This window comes from Phlebotomus papatasi, chromosome 2, assembly GCF_024763615.1.
Source record: "Phlebotomus papatasi isolate M1 chromosome 2, Ppap_2.1, whole genome shotgun sequence".
Classification (NCBI taxonomy): domain Eukaryota; kingdom Metazoa; phylum Arthropoda; class Insecta; order Diptera; family Psychodidae; genus Phlebotomus; species Phlebotomus papatasi.
In genome coordinates this window covers 41,854,038-41,871,974 of record NC_077223.1, presented here as the reverse complement: position 1 = coordinate 41,871,974, position 17,937 = coordinate 41,854,038, and the positions used below count along the sequence as shown (strand labels likewise).

General features: G+C 37.7%; 1 protein-coding gene across 1 annotated transcript in view; it reads left to right on the top strand.

Moving 5' to 3' along the window:
- The first annotated feature begins 3,112 nt into the window (after positions 1 to 3,112).
- LOC129801140 (nephrin-like) overlaps positions 3,113 to 17,937 on the top strand; it is a 140,130-nt gene continuing 125,305 nt past the window's right edge. The window contains exon 1 of the mRNA XM_055845906.1: positions 3,113 to 3,910. Within this exon, the coding sequence (XP_055701881.1) occupies positions 3,805 to 3,910 (106 nt within the window). The 5' untranslated portion in view covers positions 3,113 to 3,804. The remainder of the gene's footprint in view (positions 3,911 to 17,937) is intronic.

Sequence of the window (17,937 nt, the reverse complement as noted above, 5' to 3'; positions counted from 1 at the left end):
CGAAAGTCAAAATTCTGAATTGATCAAAATCCCTTCTTCTACTTTAATTAAGCAAATGCCTGTTTTTCCCACAGTAGGGCTACCGATTATTTATCGTGATTAAGTGTTTTAAGATGCTATGGTACTGAGCATCAGCCGGAGTTGTGATTCTGACGTCCAAGACTCGTACTACCTTTTCAGTGGTCTACCTCTTGGTCTCGTAGTCGATGCTGCAAGATTTTTTTGGACTCTTTTTGCAAGTCTAGTGTCGTCAATTCGGTTCACATGATCTCTCCAGTATCGCGGTCTTGACCTTGACCATCGCACAATGTCCTGGACTTCATGTCCTGGATTTCAACATCCCGAAAGTCAAAATCCTGAATTCTTAAAAGTGGCATAGCTTATTTACATTGCACCCGGTCTTGCTTGAAGCAATAGGAAATTTTCTGTATCTTAGAAAATTATTCTATACATATAACTTCATCCTTTCAGGATTTTGAACATTCGGGATTTTGGTTTTCAGGATTTTGGCTTTCGGGATTTTTGCCCTTTCGGGATTTTGGCGCTCGGAATTTTGGCTTTCGGGATTTTGGCTGCCTCCACTCCTAAATATAAAATGATATTGCTTTCAAAGCATCTGTATACAACAATTCCTTTAATTTGACAAGAATTTCTAAATTTTCAAGACCACTGAAGCCTATAAAATCGTGAAAAGTACTTACTCTTCCTTTGATTTTTCAAAGTGGCGAAATAGTATCACAAGAATATGACATACATATGATTGCCTTGCCATAATGTATGCTTATAGAGGACAATGGGGTACAATTAGCCAGAGGTATAATTAGATAGTAAAAGGGTGTTAAACTTTTCTTAGAAAGAATATTGAGCAACCTACTATTTATTTCGAGGTATTAACTCTCTTCCTATTCATTGAAATACATCAGTCTGATTTAAATACCTTTTTCACAAATTATAGGCAAAGAAAAATGTCATTTGCTGACTAATTCCCTCCCAGTCTCTTTTACTTCTTCAGAAGAGAACAGGAGTTAGAACTGTATGGGTATACTGTGGCAGTAGTAAACACGGACTAGTTGTAAACACTGTGATTTTTTAATTAGATATTAGACCTCAGAGGACGAGACCTATCTGAATTCATAACTACTATAGGGATGTTCATTGAAATATGGTTAATATGAGTTCATTATATTATTTACTATTGACCTAGTTTTCCCTAAACATCAACCGAAAAGAGCTCTCAAATCGGGAAGGTTATTGCAGAATATAAAAAATGTACATGTACAACTATGCAAATCACTTGATAAAAAAGATACACCTCTGGAATCCAAAATTTATATAATATAGAGAGTCTTAAATATCTGTACCATGGCTTGAATTTAAAGATATATTTTAAGTTCTGAAGATATCTTCGGTTGGATCACCAACTGGGCTAACTACATATCCTTTGTGTCTGCATTCGATGCAAACACCACACTGAAACACTGATTTAACAGAATCACAGCGAACAGACTAGGCTTTTCTACATGGTCATTGCTTTTTTACACGTGGAAAAGATATTCAAAAAATTGCAGCACCAAACCAATTTGATGTTTTTTCCATTCTCTGAGACAATATTTTTTAAAAAGAAAATGATTTATTAGTAAAATTTGCCAAATCTAAACACTTCGAATCAAGAGCAAAAAGCAATTGACCGGTCAATTGCTCTTTGCTCTTTTCTCAAGGTACTTATAAACGGACAATTTTACTAATACATCATTTTCTTTTTAAAGAATATTGTCTCATAAGGCGTAAAAAATATCAAATTAGTGCAAAAATTGGTTTGGTGCAACAATTTTTTGAGTTTTTTTTTCCACGTGTAAAAAAAACAATGAAGGCGTAGAAAAGCAATGACCATGTAGAAAAGCCCAGTCTGTTCGGTGTGAATATCGGACTTTTCATTTATTGAACACTCAAGAATAAATGGTAATGATTTACTTTTAATTTCAAACATTTAAGTATAAGAAATGGAATTTAATTTAATTTCGATTTTCACCGTAATTTAAATAATTGTTATGGCATAATAATTGATTTAAAAAAGTTCACGTTATAGCACAGCAATATGTCGTTTGCGACGAATGCAGACACAAAGTAAAATGCATTTATCCCAGTTACTGATTCAGCCGATGATTATATCGATAAAATAATAAACTTTAGTAAAAAAAATAGTAATTTGTACATTGGAAACAAGTGATGCAATAGTATTTATTCATTAGTTATATCAGACTAATATTAGTACATTTGTTTGACTTTGTCTGACTAGAGATCAAAAAAGTTGAGATATCGACTCGTAGTCATGGAAGACCCCCCCACCAACTCACTTTTGCTAGACACCCTAGATACACATTATTTTGTTTTCATCTGTTCCTTTCTTACTCCAAAAAGCATTTATTATTTTGGAAACTGCTCAAGTGATTTAGTTATCCCGGTCCCGGATATGTGGGACATGTGGAGAACTTAATGTTGAATTTTCAAAAATACGGTCAACATAATTCATATCAATTACTTCCACATTCGGTTGTCTTTAAAATCTCTGTTAGAACAAAATAAATTTATTTGTATCTAGTTAATATATATCATATAATTAATCCGAGAATGTTGATGCATGATGGAATTTTAACGTTCGTGGTTATGTGTGTGTTTCAGCGCTGCCAATAAGAACGGCATCAAAAATTAAACCACAATGGATTATCCACTTCCTATCCACAGTCTCATTCCAATTGCCGGGGGATTTTCGGCGCATTAACCGCGACTGGACGATGCGTACAAACAGCGCAGTAAATATTTATGTCAGCTGGAAACTTTTCAGGCTGAAATGTGCCGCCAAGTATAAAAAAAAATCGGATAAATTCCCCTTTGAGCTAGCAGGTGTATCAGCTTAGTGCCCGGCAGGGGATTAATTCTGTGGATTCTATATTTCTCCAGATATCATCCACACCTAACGCATGTCAAATGCTTCCTGTAATATCCCCACTATAGCCGTACCATGACATAGTGGGGAGCAGGAAAATGCGAAGAATTTCTGCACAAACTCGGTGATGGTGTGGAAAGTACAGCATCCGAATTGGTGACGAGTGAAGCCCAAAGTGAGATGTTCGGACGCATTTAGTAAGAGTTACACCGCGTTCCACAGCACAAAACGCCACTGTTTAGTATTTGGTGACACCCGCGAGAGGTTTACATCATAAGTAACCGGGTTCACTGATGTGACCTTAGGTGATTTTCGGGCGCGATATCCGGTGAAATTGATCTTTTGAAGAATTTTCAGATGTTTCCCGCCAAAAATTCATCAATTCAGAGTGGCAATTTGATATATGTGTGGAATGGGTTTACAGTGAGAATGGCTCAAGAAGGACTTTAATGCGTGGGTGGTGATCTCTCCCATTCACATCTCTGTTCGTGACATGAATTTTTCCTTATTAAAGTCATGTCAAGTCATCTCACTGTCTCACATTAGTCACGCAGAAGATCCTTACTTTCGAGCGAAACGAAATGCCTGAAAGGCAATCAAGTGTATGTAGCTCTATTCACTTGTGACGTCACTTTTTCACACCCAACTTCATCAATCTCCACTTCCATAATTCCAACCTCTCTATTGCTAGTGTCTCAAAGAAACTAATAAGAAAAGTGATCAGAAAATGAAGAATCTTCCAGAAAAGTCCATCGAAGTGTTGTGAAAAAATTTATAAAGCGTAAATTACCGCTCTAAATTGTAATTAACATTCATAGTTAGTGAGTGATTTGGTGTTTGTCAAAGGAAACCATCTAACAATGTTCAATCAATGGATTTACACAGTAATCTGCACTGGAATTATCTCCACAGTAAACCCAATGAGCAGCACAACAACCACCAGTCGCAATATTGAAGATGAAAATGGTAATTATCTTTTTCCCCAGAATACAAGAACAGGAAAAAGCTTTGAAAGAAAAAGAGTATGATCGTTTTAATTTTCTTGAAAGCTTTCTTTCTCTGAAAATCCCTCTTGCTATTGTGATGAATTTAATTGAAGTTTCTCACAAGATACTCTAATAGCTTTTGAAAATGCTATAAAAATTGCGAAATGGATAAATAAAGTGAATTGAGTTCTTGAAAAGAAAGAGGAAGTCAATTTTAAAATTATCAATAAAAAAAATATGCAGACGGTTAATTTTTGAATTTAAATTAGTGTCAACTGACAAAATTCAGAGTGATTCAATGAATTAATTAACATGTAATGTTGACGCCCCAATCTCAAATGTATTCCTTTAGCTATCGACAATATTTGCAAATAATCGTATGCCTGATTTCATATTAGTTGCAACCAAATAACCCAATTTGTATTTGCCAGTGTATAGATTGTAAATTATTTACTGATCTATAATTAATGCTACTCTGTGGCGAAGACCTACAATTGCCAATTAATTTTAATCCCCTTACAAAATAATTATTTATTGAAAATTTTATCCGCGCCCCCAATTGGGCCCAACGATGGAAATGAATGAAATAATGAAAATTCTACAGATTTTAGTGATTTTTCGGTAGAATAATATACATACAATCGATTTTCCAAAGCCTAATGTCTCAATGTTATTAATTTCTCTTTACAAAGTACACACATTTGCCTGCCATCAATTTTCACACAGTGAAACACTGTGAATTTTCAATGGGATTATGCCGGGTAGAAACTGTTGAGGGTGTCTCAAAGGGGATGGCTCCAAATTAAACACAACGTTTTGCTGAAGCTAATTAGTGTTTTCTGGGATTGGCAGTGTTTTCTCAATGCGACAAAAGCATTTTCATTTTATCCTCTCACATTTTCACTCATATTCATCCCAAGGTAATTTATCGTGAGCATTTTAGAGGCATATGTTAATTCTTCCGATAACTAAGTTGGTATTACGATACTAGGAAATTTAAGTTTAGCACATTTTTCAAAAAAGCTCTTTTGGCTAATCATAGAATTGAAAGTGTTTTGCCTCTAAGCTCATTTTGAAAATTGCGACACAACTTTGAGACAACCTATTAATTACGCAATTTTCTAGATAAAAGCTATCGGAAATTGTTTAAGGGAAGATGATTAAAAACGATTAGCATTGGGAACACCGACGTAGAGAATACATCACGTTGCTAAGGCTATGACTAAATAACAGCATGGATAGCTCTGGTAGTTCAGTAAATCATTTCTGGTACGCCTTCCAAAGTTGTAGAAGAGGCTTAATTATGGCTAATTATGTGGGGAAGGACGGATAACTTCATATTTCTTAAGTTTAGTTTTTTTTAAATATTTGTAAATAAAATTTTGGCAGTATGAAAACATGTAGATAATAGCTATACCTATATATTCATTATCCTTATTATTAAACTACTCTAATTTGTTTTTATAATCAATCGCTTATATATAGGGGGAAGTGGGGCACCTTTGAAATTGGGATTTTTCTCCTATGTTTAAGTGGAACTTAGTCATATCATAACGTAATTTAGCTTCTCAATCTGTTTGTACAGCTAAATTATATCACGATAAGGCTCAATTTTGTTTAAAAATAGGTGAAAAATACCAATTTCAAAAGTGCCCACGTTCAAAGGTGCCCCACTTCCTTCTAGTTCTGCGCAAACAACCCAAAGTTATATAGTGTTCAGACAAAAGATTTAAACCTTTTACTGCTCGAACTCCACAGTATATATCGCTCCTTTGAAATTACAAGTGCTAACTCACTTGTTTTTTAGATATCAATGCGCTTAGAAAGAGCATTTAGGGTAAGTGTGCCAAATTCCGGCCAGCTTGCAATTTCGGCCACCTTTTTTGATCCTCGAATTTCCATGAACTTTTATATTTTACGTACTCTAGAGATTATACAAATCAAAAGAATAACAAAAAATGCAGCTTCGACAAACGAGATAACGTGAAAAAGATATTGGAAGAATTCCCGAAGGGCAAGAAACTATGAGAATGAAGTTGGCCGAAATAGGGCACCAAAGCTATGTCTATATTTTTATTTATTTTAAAATATATTAAGAATGATTTTAGAGTAAATAAAGACTGTAAACTGTTTACAAGGTTCCAAGCAACACTCTTTCAGAAGAAAGAATTAAAAAAATCAATTTGTATTTAGAATACTACATTTCAAACTTGAGACTTTGACGCTTGCATGCAACTATGCCGAAATTTGGCACACTTACCCTATTAAATTTTCAGATGATATAAATCATTAAAATTCGCTATTAGAAATATTTTTCAAAATTTTACTATTGTTTAGAATTGAGCGTTTTTAATTTAAAATTTAAAATCTAACGAGCAAATTCATGATAGCATTTCATAGAGGCTTGCATGCCTGCAAAAGTTGCAAGTGATAAGAAACAGTAATTGTGGCTGTTTAGGAGGAAGTGGGGCACCTTTGAAATTGGAATTTTTCTGATATGTTTAAATGGAAATGAGCCATATCATAATGTAATTTAGCTTCTCAATCTATTTGTGCACCTAAATTATATCACGATAAGGCTCAATTTTATTTAAAAATAGGTGAAAAATCCCAATTTCAAAGGTTCCCCAGATTCAAAGGTACTGCACTTCCCCCTACCGTTGGTGTAAGTTCCGGAAAAGAAGTCTTTTGTGAAGAAAAACATTAGGAGGCACGTTTCTTTAAGCAGTGGCAAAAAAATTAAAATGTTTGAGAAGAATTAAGAAGGAGAGTTTAAAATATATCGTTGGCGAAGGAAAACAGCAGCAGTTTCGGATCGCTGATCCGTTCTCCCGGATTGAGAAATTCTACCAATTATTTCGCACATTTTCCAGGTAATTGAGAGACTTGGTGATATTTGCCCTTGTGTGCAGAAGCCAAAGCTAATTGAAGGAAATTATCAGAGATCAGAGGATCTATTCCTTAAGGGCAATGAGTTATCTAACAGGAGAAATTGTCATTTAATTTAGGTGAGCCAAAATTCTCAACAACTATTTTTTAAAATTTTGATAGATCGCGGAATTTTGTTCGAAGTTAAAAGGCACAAAGTAGATTTATTTTTTTTAGGTTTTTAATGTACTTATCGGTCACTGCATGTAAAATTTTTGATCCTGTGAGGTGAAAACTCAGAAGAGCCTTTTAGAGCGACTCTTTTCATGCAGCCATGGCGCATAACGTATTTATGAGGTTCGCATTTGACGTCTATTTAATATTTTACGACAAAGCGTACACGACAATAATGCTCTCTATCGGTTCAAAACAAAAAATAGTCCGATATTTGAAGTGAACTTCCACTTATGCCCCGGTTAGGTTCCTACTTAACAGACTGTAATGACCAGCGCACAATAACTTTTGCTTGTAAACATGTTTTCAAAATTTTCCATGAGTATGAGCGAGATGACTAGATCTAGATATCACTCTCATTGAAATGTCAAAAACATGTTTAATAAACAAAAGTTTTTGTGCGTTGGGCATAATGCCCAGAGCATAATAACTTTTGTTTGTAAACATATTTTCGGAGCTTCCAGTGAGATGGAGTGAGATCTAGATCTAGTCATCTCGCTCACTCTCATAGGAAATTTTGAAAATATGTTTACAAACAAAAGTTATTGTGCGTTGAACGTAACTCAAAAAAATATTTTGATAGTTAAAAATATGTATCTTTTGATGTTTATATCAGTGCTCAGATCGATGGAAAAGAAATAATTTTTTTTTGTTCAATCACTGAATTGAGAGAATTATTTACACAAAGTTGAATCTTTCATGCTGTCTCGTGAAAAATGGCTGAAAATTAATTGGCCCCATGTGTAAACTACCGGTGTGATTCTTAGGTTGAAAGGATTGATAGGAAATGGACTCTCTTAAGGAACTAGCCGCCACACTTTCTAGCACCCAGCCAGATTCCCCCGAGAGACCCAAGTCCACAAGTCCTTCTTCTCTGACGTTCTAGACCGGACTAACTCTCTCGGCGGCTCTCCAACAGGTACAGTGACAAAGACTCTGAAGGCAATGACACCGCAACGGCTAAGAAGCGGCCTAGGGACGGATTTGAATAGTAACGTTTATAACTGCCAGGATTTTTGCAACATATACAATTCACTGAAAATAGGTCTGTAATTTCCGAAGAGCGATATAATCCCTCGATTTTGAGTTATATACATATTTCGTTTTCTTATCTCCAATGAGTCGTATTTTGGTAGAATTTGGATTATCTGAAATTTTGAGTTTTTTAACTTACGCTGCTTTGTCCGTCTGATACGTCTATCCGTCCGGATTTTGACAGCTCTAGATGTCAAACAGTTAGAGATAAAGACTTGGGGTCTTTGAGCTGTCGACTTGTGGCGACTCTGGGACCATTAATATGCCCCTAATTTTTCCTTCACCCTTCCTCTTCCCATCTAAAATAATGTTCTTTGTGATTTCTCGAACATGCGTTGCACGATTTTTTGTTTTTCAATTTTTGGATGTTTTCAAGAATATCCAGAAAGGCATTTCGTCCTTATACAAAAATACTGTTAAATCATTTCTAATAACGCTCTGTCATGCTCAAAGTTTAAAAAGGCTATAGACAAAGTATTTATCATCCAAATGGTATCATGTTTGGCCTCATCATTGGAAAGGTCTTAAAATTTTCAATTAAACTGAACCGGTCCAATCGCTTCTGAACCGATAAGCAATTTTTGCCCGAAAATCAATTCAATTACTCTTAATTTGGGGGATCTTTTGAGTGATTTATGAATCGGTTCAAATCTGTTGAGAACCAGTAAACAGTAAATGATACAAAAGTACTATTCAGATATACGAGTTCGAGCACTTTACAAAGCCTGTAAAGGATATTGTATAAATTTCACTAATCCAAAAAAAAAATGTTTTGAAATCTTAAAATACTTGATACAGAAATTAAATTTTCGATTTAATAATATCAAAATTTTGAAATGTTATTGTTTTTAATTTTGATTTTAGCCTTAGTCTTAGTTAGACCTTATCTCCGATGTTTCATATTTTCTCTCGATGAATTTTCCATTCATTCATTTAGTCATATTTACTCTATTGCAACTATTAAAAATTAAAAAAGCAAGAAACCAATGAATGGATTAATGAATAAACACATAGAAGAATTTTCAAAATCGTGCACTAAAAGTTAAAATTGTGACCAACCATTATTCTATAAATAATGTAAAACCACAATAAACAGTTTTTTGGCCTTTGTCATCTCTTTTAAATACGAGATTGCTCCCAATTAATTGTATTGAGTTATTTGTTACGAAATAATGTTTTCCGGAAATGTTTAAATGAAAGAGTTGTGGCCACAGAATCCTACGAAGCGGAAACAAACGAGGTACTCCAGAAAGTTTCTCTGATATAAACACCATCACCAATTCAATTAATTAAACTTGCAATTTCAGGTGACAACATTTCGGCAACCTTGGCTTTACCATTAGATTTTGGGGACTTTTAACACTCAGTATACCTCAGTGTGGCATTCTGTAGATACACGTGCAGGAACTTTGCGGCATTCAGCTCAAGAAAATACTTTCGTGTGATGATATTTTGTAAGAGTATAGCTAAAACTGACCCAATATCCCCAATATGTGTACGAATTACGAGGATTATTAAATTAATTCTCAGAAAACTCTACAAGTCAATTTATGATTACTGTCGATCATCAAATTCCCCTTTACCTCAAAACTTGTAAAGCTTTCATGGACGTAAAATTTTATAAATTTTATAAAAAAAATAAGTTGTGCTTCTGTTATAAATTCAAATGGACTTATCCTTAAAACTCAATCAAGTAATAAAATCCGTGTCTAGGGCTGCAGCATATTGAATAATATTTTGATAAAAATGGTTATTGAAAAATGAAATTAGTAAATCTATGGTAAAGTATTATTAGAAAAGTAAAAATTCAAAAGTTATGGCGCTGGCGCACCTTTTCAATTGAGTGAAATTCAATCGATTGAAATTTTACCTCTCACTCTTTCAAACTGAAATCAAATATAGTTGTCTCTTTCTGCCAAATGAAATTTAAAATTGAAATTTCAATTTCAATTTCCATTTGAAAGAAAAGAGACAGCTATATCTGATTTCAGTTTGAAAGAGTGAGAGGTAAAATTTCAATCGATTGAATTTCATTAAATTGAAAAGGTGTGCCAGCGCCATTAGGAACAATTTTATTTTTTAGCAACCAAAATTTAATTTTTCACTGACCATTTTAAATTATTAATAAATTATTCTTTTACTTGTACTGTGAGAAGGTAGAGTGTTTTTAAAATACGTATTAACTATTGTCACAACAGAAATCTAACGCTCGAATTGATCATCTCTCAGATGAAGGCTGAGGATTATGCTCTAGGCTTGTTCCAATCCAACACTATCATTGAGATTATTGACATGCCTAATTGAGCATACGAATGAGTGAGGCTTGTTTCAACCGTTTAAAGACGAGAGAATCAAAAATAGGTATTGGGTCTGTAAACTTTCTTCAGTCAGAATTTCACCCGCGTACCAAAAGGAATTAATAGACTCTTAGATCTCTTAGAAAGGGGGTCAGGGACGAGATTTAAACCTACCACCCGTTCCCCTCTTTCAACCAGATCCTCCCTCTGGTCTGCACGCGCGCACGTCCTTCCTTGTCCGAGTCTAGTCACTAACTAACTCTCTCTCTCGTCCGTCTCTTAATTAATACCCTCTCTCTATTAGCGATCGTCGCTAAAGTCCAGGGGTGTCAAACCCTAATCGTGTATGCGTGCAAGAGGGAGGAAAGTGGTCATGCCATGATGTTGTCCCATCATAACACACAGGGGTAGGCCATCTCCATGGATGATAAGGTGACATCAAAGGATGTCAAATGGTCAAATGCCCGCCGGGTTTGGCAGTCGGCAAGTCTGGGGCTTACATTCGGCCATCCTGAGGATCGTCGTCCCCGATGATCGATATAAGCCGGAAAGTATGCGTATTCACCAGATAAGAGGTCAAGCTAACCACACATTTCATCATTAAGAGTCATATACAGAAGCGACCATCTTATCCAGTAGAGTCAGTCATTTTGAACCAGAAAGCCTTAAACCTTCCTTAAGAGTTTTGATGTGGTCAAGCAGCCTATCTACAGCCCAGAAGAGGGTGACGGCCTTACGCGACCAGCAATACAAAACTTGTGTAACAGTGCAGTCAACAGCCTAAATTCAATCCACAATAGGACAACGGACTTATGCGACTGACAAGCTGTTCAATCTAATCAGAGTTTTGAAAAACGATATTCAGCAATAGAGAGACTGGCGGTTCACCCTTACAATTTAGTGCAAATACAAACATTCCTTAGAGACAATAAAATAGAGTACGATCGTTAACAAGACTTCATTTATTAGAATACTTCACACGAGTGTTTCAAGAAAAGTACGAAATAAGGAAAATACAGGATTCTACTCCTCAGACTCTTCGTCTTCATCATAGTAATCATCATTCGGGAGTTCTCCCCACAACTTCATATGCTCAGCCGCATAGACTCCTTCGAATGGTCTAGCAGAAACCTGAGTTGCTGGGGTATCTTTGATCCTATAACGATCTGCTCCAACCACCTCATCTACTATGTATGGGCCACGGAACCTCTGACCCAACTTGCGCGAAGTACCCGTATCTGGGGCTTCATACCGCAACAAGATCAGATCACCTTTCTGATACACATGAGGCTTTTTATGTGAAGCATTATACCTCTCAGCTTGAATCTTCTGCTTCAAATTCATTCGTTGAGTCGCACGCTTTCTCAACTCTGAAATCTCCGAACTATCACCGTCCAAACTTGGAGCTACTACCACAGCATTTAATAGTTGATTTCCCAATATATTCTTGGGATTGTACCCCAATAGCAACTTCTGAGGACTTTCCCCAGTAGTTCGATTACGCATTGAATTCAGAGCCCACTGTACTTGTGGCAAGTACTCGTCCCAATTCCTCTGATCATCCTCTGAACAATAACACTTCAATGCCTCCCCAACAAACCGAAAATACCTCTCAATTTGGCCGTTGGCTCGAGGAGAACGAACTGACGTTAAGGACTGATGTACATTATGCTCACTGCAAAATTCCTTGAATTGCTTGGACGTAAATGCACTACCACGATCGGAAATCAAGGTATTTGGCATACCAAAATATTGTGCCACTTCTTCTAAGACTTTTATCACCCCTTTCGCATCAGCAGAACGAACCGCACGTAGCACAATGAACCTTGTGAATGAGTCAATCACCCCCACAATGTATTCATTCCTTTTCTTGCTACGAGGAAAGGGTCCACAATGGTCTACGTGGATGGTGTGATATGGTACTGGTGTCTTCGGCACACAATGAACTTGGTGTCTCGTTTCATCCACACCGCGTTTCCCCATCGCACAAGAAGTACAACTCCTGATGTATCGAGATACAAACTGCCTCATACTTGGAAACCAGTAACTTTCTGCCACGAGCTCCAAAGTTTTATCCACACTCGGATGCCCCATTTCATCGTGGAATCCATGAACAACAGCGTATCTCGCTCCATGTGGCACAACAAACTTCCATCCTTTTGCTGTTTTGAAGTAGATACGACCATCAGTGATCTTGTAGTTCTGTAAAATGTATTTCTCATCCTTTTCATTCACCAGAGCTCCATCTAGGATCTTCCTCACGCGCAAGAGATGTGAATCTTCACACTGTAATGCCGCCACCCAGTCTGGGTTACTCAAACTCAATGACATTACTTCAACGATGTTCATCTCTCTTGCCCTTCTGATGAAACTGCGGCTTAAACCATCAACGTGTGTCATCTGCGAACTCTTCCGGTATCGTATGTCAAACGAGAACTCTTGAATTGCCAACCACCACCTTGCCACACGATGATTTAATTCTTGTTGACTCTTTGTTGTGGCCAAAGCTCGACAATCCGTATAGATTGTGAAATGCTTATTCAGAAGATAATATCTGAATTTCTGGAGACTCCTAACCACAGCAAGAGTTTCCAATTCGTGACTCGAGTAATGCTGCTCTGCACCCTCAGTTGCCTTGCTGAAATATATAACGGGCTGCTGCCTTCCCTTTGAGTCCACCTGAATGAGTATTCCAGCAACACCAAAACTACTTGCATCGGTGTGGACCTCGTGTTCTAGAGCAGGATTAAAGATAGCCAGAACTGGTCGACAAATCAAGGTTGCTTTTAACGTCTTAAAGGCATCATCTTCCTCAGTACCCCAGGTGAAAGGTACATTCTTCTTCAACAAAGCTGTCAGTGGCCTAGCAATCTCGCCATACTTTGGAACGAATTTCCTAAAATATCCTGTCAGGCCCAAGAATTTCCTGACTCCTGTGGCATTCTCTGGAGTCGGAAACTCCTCAATCGCTGTCGTCTTTGCATCCCCAGGAGAAACTCCGTTGGCATCTAGTTGGTGACCCAGATAATTGATCTGCTTCTGAATAAATTGACATTTATCCACTTTTAAGGTCAAACCGGTCTCTTTAAGTCTCATTAGAAACTCCTCCAAAATCTTCAGATTACTGTCAATATCAGGAGTCGCGATCAAAACATCATCCATAAAGAATGTGATTCCTTTTTGTTTGATTGGCTCCATAACCTTACTCATGAGTCTCATGAAGACTGCTGGTGAATTGGCCAAGCCAAAGGGAACCCTCCGATATTGATAATGTCCATTTGGTGTGACAAATGCCGTGAATTGTCTGGAAGACTTCTCAACTTCGATTTGGTGATAGCCATTCATTAAGTCAAGACTCGTAAATATGCTACACCCATGGAGCTTCCCAATTTCCTCTTCAATATTTGGTGCAGGGAAATATTCTCTTTGGACAATCTCATTTAACATTCGGTAGTCCACACATATCCTATATTCACCTTCCTTCTTGGGAACAAGTATGACTGGACTTGCAAATTCAGAAATGGACTTCTCGATGATTCCATATTTTAAAAGATCACGGATGATTTCGTCCAAGATGTCTTCTCTTCCCTGTGGAATGCGGTAGGGTACACGTCGAATCACCTTGTCATCTTTGAGGACAATCTTCATAGTCTCCAAGGTAGTGTGACCCAATTCTGAAATATCAGTTGCCAAACACATTCGATACTTGTTCAATAAAGACACTAGCCTTTGCCGATCTTCCACTGTTGCCTCTTGATCAATTTTCAGTTGACTTTCAATCAGTGACTTAGACTCAGATTCAACCTTCAGGACTCGCTCATCGACACCTTCTGGAACAGTGAAAATGTGGTACCCTTCTTGATCTAGGAGAACCTTAACTCCCTGTTTGTCGAAAAAGTCACTCCCTATCATAACTTTGTACTTCAAGACATCATCGGGAACCACGTGAAACTCAATCTCATTTTCAAATTCATCAACTTTGACTACCTTCCGGATTTTCCCTAGCGACTTACTGAGACTGCCCCCAAACCCCTTCATGATCAAACTATCAGGCTCCATGGTGAAACTCATTTCTTCTGCGACGGATTTGGGAACAATGCTGCAGCTACTTCCGAGGTCGATGAACGCCTTCAACTTCTTACCATCAACCTCAACATCCTTCAAAGGCACCTGCTTATTTTTTTGGAGGGTGGTGTGGCGCTGCACCACCCCTACGTGAAAAACCTTCTTCTTCGGACAAGATTTCGCCAAGTGCTCCTCTGATTTACAGACAAAACAGGCTCGTTTCCTGACAGGCTCACTCCCCTCTACAGAATCTCTTGAGCGAGCTCTCTTCCTGACTGTAGACTCCTGCTTCGGAACCATTTCCTCCTTCTTAAAATCAGATGGATCATCAGACTTGGATTCTTTCTTGGCATTGTTTCCCTGGAACCGACGGAAATTCTTCTTCGGCTTTCTCTGAGTTTCCTGTGCCCTATCTACCTTCTCAATCTGTATCATCTTTTGTAGAAACTGGGGCATGTCTAGGGAAATATCACTCGTTAGGGCCACACGCCAGGAAAAATACGGCAAACCTTGTATCAAGTGCTCTTTCACGATATCATCCTCAAGTTTGAGCTGGCTTGCAATTGTCATGGCCTCGTGAAAGTACTCCTCCATGGATTGGTCCGGCTTCTTTTTCAGGTTTATCAATTTCCTTTGCAACTCTGAACGTACCAAGACGGATGGGAAATAGAGCACGATCTGCTGTTTGAAAACCTCCCAATCAGTCAACTTTGCTTTATTATTTTGGTACCATGTCTTAGCTGGACCGCCCAATTGCATGGATGCATACATCATACGTTTGCGAGTGTCCCAGGCGTAAATTTCACCCACTGAATCCACATCGGACAACCAATCACCCACAGCGACACAAGGATTTTTCTTTGGGTTGAACTCTGGGACAAAAGACTCCAATTCGCTTTTAGTCAGAGCATGAGATGGTCCTGCAGTGCTGTCCGCACTTCTACAGGACCCCGGAGTGGACTCGTCATTTGAATTTCCTCCCCTAGGCCTCACCATGATTGCACCTTTTAGGGAAATTAAATATAAAAGTCCCCTATTAACTCATAAAAACTTTCTAGTGCTTTAACACGCCCCTTTGCAGAGCATTACCATTTTATATTCAATTAAATACATACTACTTGTCATAATTTTAAAGAAACTAACTGAATTAATCGTTAGAAATTCAATTTAATTTTCATATCTTCCTGAGAGAATATTTGAAAATTTTCACAACCATTAACCAACCTTGTGTGCGCAATCCCTCTCAATTCAACTTGTGGAAGCCTCCTTGGCCAAAGAACTTCGAATTCTTAACAAACTTCCTCCAGTGCTTCTTGTGAATTTTATTCCAAATAATTTCCTGGAAGAAGCCATCTTGTCTCAGAAAACGGGAAAATTTTGCACATGGTCGGAATTCACAGTGATGAAATCACTCAAAAACTAACCAAATGACTGGTTAAAAACTTACTTGACTGATCTCTCAGGATAATAAAAATCACTAACAAGGAATACGTTATAAAATACTAGCAGATTAAATCACTTTTCTTTTGCAACTGCGCAATTAAGACAAAGGAATGCAATGCACTATACCGCTCTCTCTGTGCTTTCGAATATCTCTTTCTCACTCTCCCTCTCTCTGAACCAAGAGCAGGATTTGTTCCCCCCTTTAGACATTCTAGAGAGAGAAGCTCTATTCAAGTGTGTGTGTATGTATCTACTTACCACCAACACAATTGAATAAGCCCAAAAGCTACCAAAGGCAAAATTTCAACTCCGCCATTCCGAGGCTTCATTTCATTTGCCCATGAGATTCAGAGATTTACCCTCTGGAAAATTTGATGAGCCCCCGGAACACCATGAGGCTTTTGCTGCTGACAGGCCTCCGGAACACCATGAGGCTGTCATCGATTGCTGCTTCTTCTGAAAGAAAATAGCTTTTCCACGGCTTTCTCTACATCAAATGCAAAAATGAGATATTTTAATTGCTCAATCAGCGCTTAACTTTGTCATTTCTTGTAAAAACCGTGCTTTTCAAGCTTCTATTTTAACATTTCGCTCTCTTTTTATCTGAAAAAGCTCTCTTTTTCTCATGGCACTTCCTTCTCTTTTCACACACACATTCATGGGCCCATCTTTCACACAAATGGAGGAACCATTTTCTCTTTTCATCCAGGGAATGCCATGAGACTATGAGCGAATTTACTCAACAAAAGCTGAAAATGTTGTCAATTACCAACAATTAAGCATATTTCTATGAATCTTTCTGTTTAATTTACTTCAACAAATTCAAAAATCAAGAATGAGAAAGATTCCTTCAATTGGCTGAGTGAGCGCAAGGAGAGCAATGGACAGAGAGACAAAAACTTCGAGAACATTCTGGGAGAGAACACTTAGCTGTTGGAGCCGCCGCGTTGAGCTGTTGCTTTTCCCACTCGCTGCTGGCTGTGTGCGTTGCATTCTCTCTCCTGTCGCTTTGCACGATGTAATGACTGTGGTGTGCGTCGTTTTCTTCCTCTCTCGCTGAGGAATGCTCCTTCTCGACTTCGCACTTCACTCACACACTCACATTTATTTTTCTCAGCGCTGCATGGTTTTCGCTCGCTAAAACGGCGACCATGATGACTTTGCAATTTTCACCAGCCACTTTTTACTCACAAGGGAGGACCACATCCCTTTCTCAACACACTAATTTCTTTCAGAAATTAATTTCCTAATTCCTCTAGACTTTCAGGACAATTCCGTGGAATTCTGATCCCACTTCTGACTTTATGTAAACTTTCTTCAGTCAGAATTTCACCCGCGTACCAAAAGGAATTAATAGACTCTTAGATCTCTTAGAAAGGGGGTCAGGGACGAGATTTAAACCTACCACCCGTTCCCCTCTTTCAACCAGATCCTCCCTCTGGTCTGCACGCGCGCACGTCCTTCCTTGTCCGAGTCTAGTCACTAACTAACTCTCTCTCTCGTCCGTCTCTTAATTAATACCCTCTCTCTATTAGCGATCGTCGCTAAAGTCCAGGGGTGTCAAACCCTAATCGTGTATGCGTGCAAGAGGGAGGAAAGTGGTCATGCCATGATGTTGTCCCATCATAACACACAGGGGTAGGCCATCTCCATGGATGATAAGGTGACATCAAAGGATGTCAAATGGTCAAATGCCCGCCGGGTTTGGCAGTCGGCAAGTCTGGGGCTTACAGGTCAGAAAAAATAAGTTTTTTGCCTGCTTAGAGAAAAAAAATAACTTTCGAAGGTTGTAGGAAAAAAGATTTTTTTTTAGGACACCGGTGTCCCAATCGTCCTTAAAGAGTTAAAGATTTTAGAATCAAATGAGGTAAATTTTAAATCACTTCCAATTTAGAATTTTAATATGTTCTCACTGCACTGAGAGAAATCCGAAAAAGTTAAAATCACATTGCTGAAATGTTAATTTTACCCTGCAGTATTGATCCGAAATCGGTGTAAATATTATACTTTTTAGTTGTATTAGGTGTTAAATTTACCCTTTTCATGTTAATTTTACTCTTAAAAA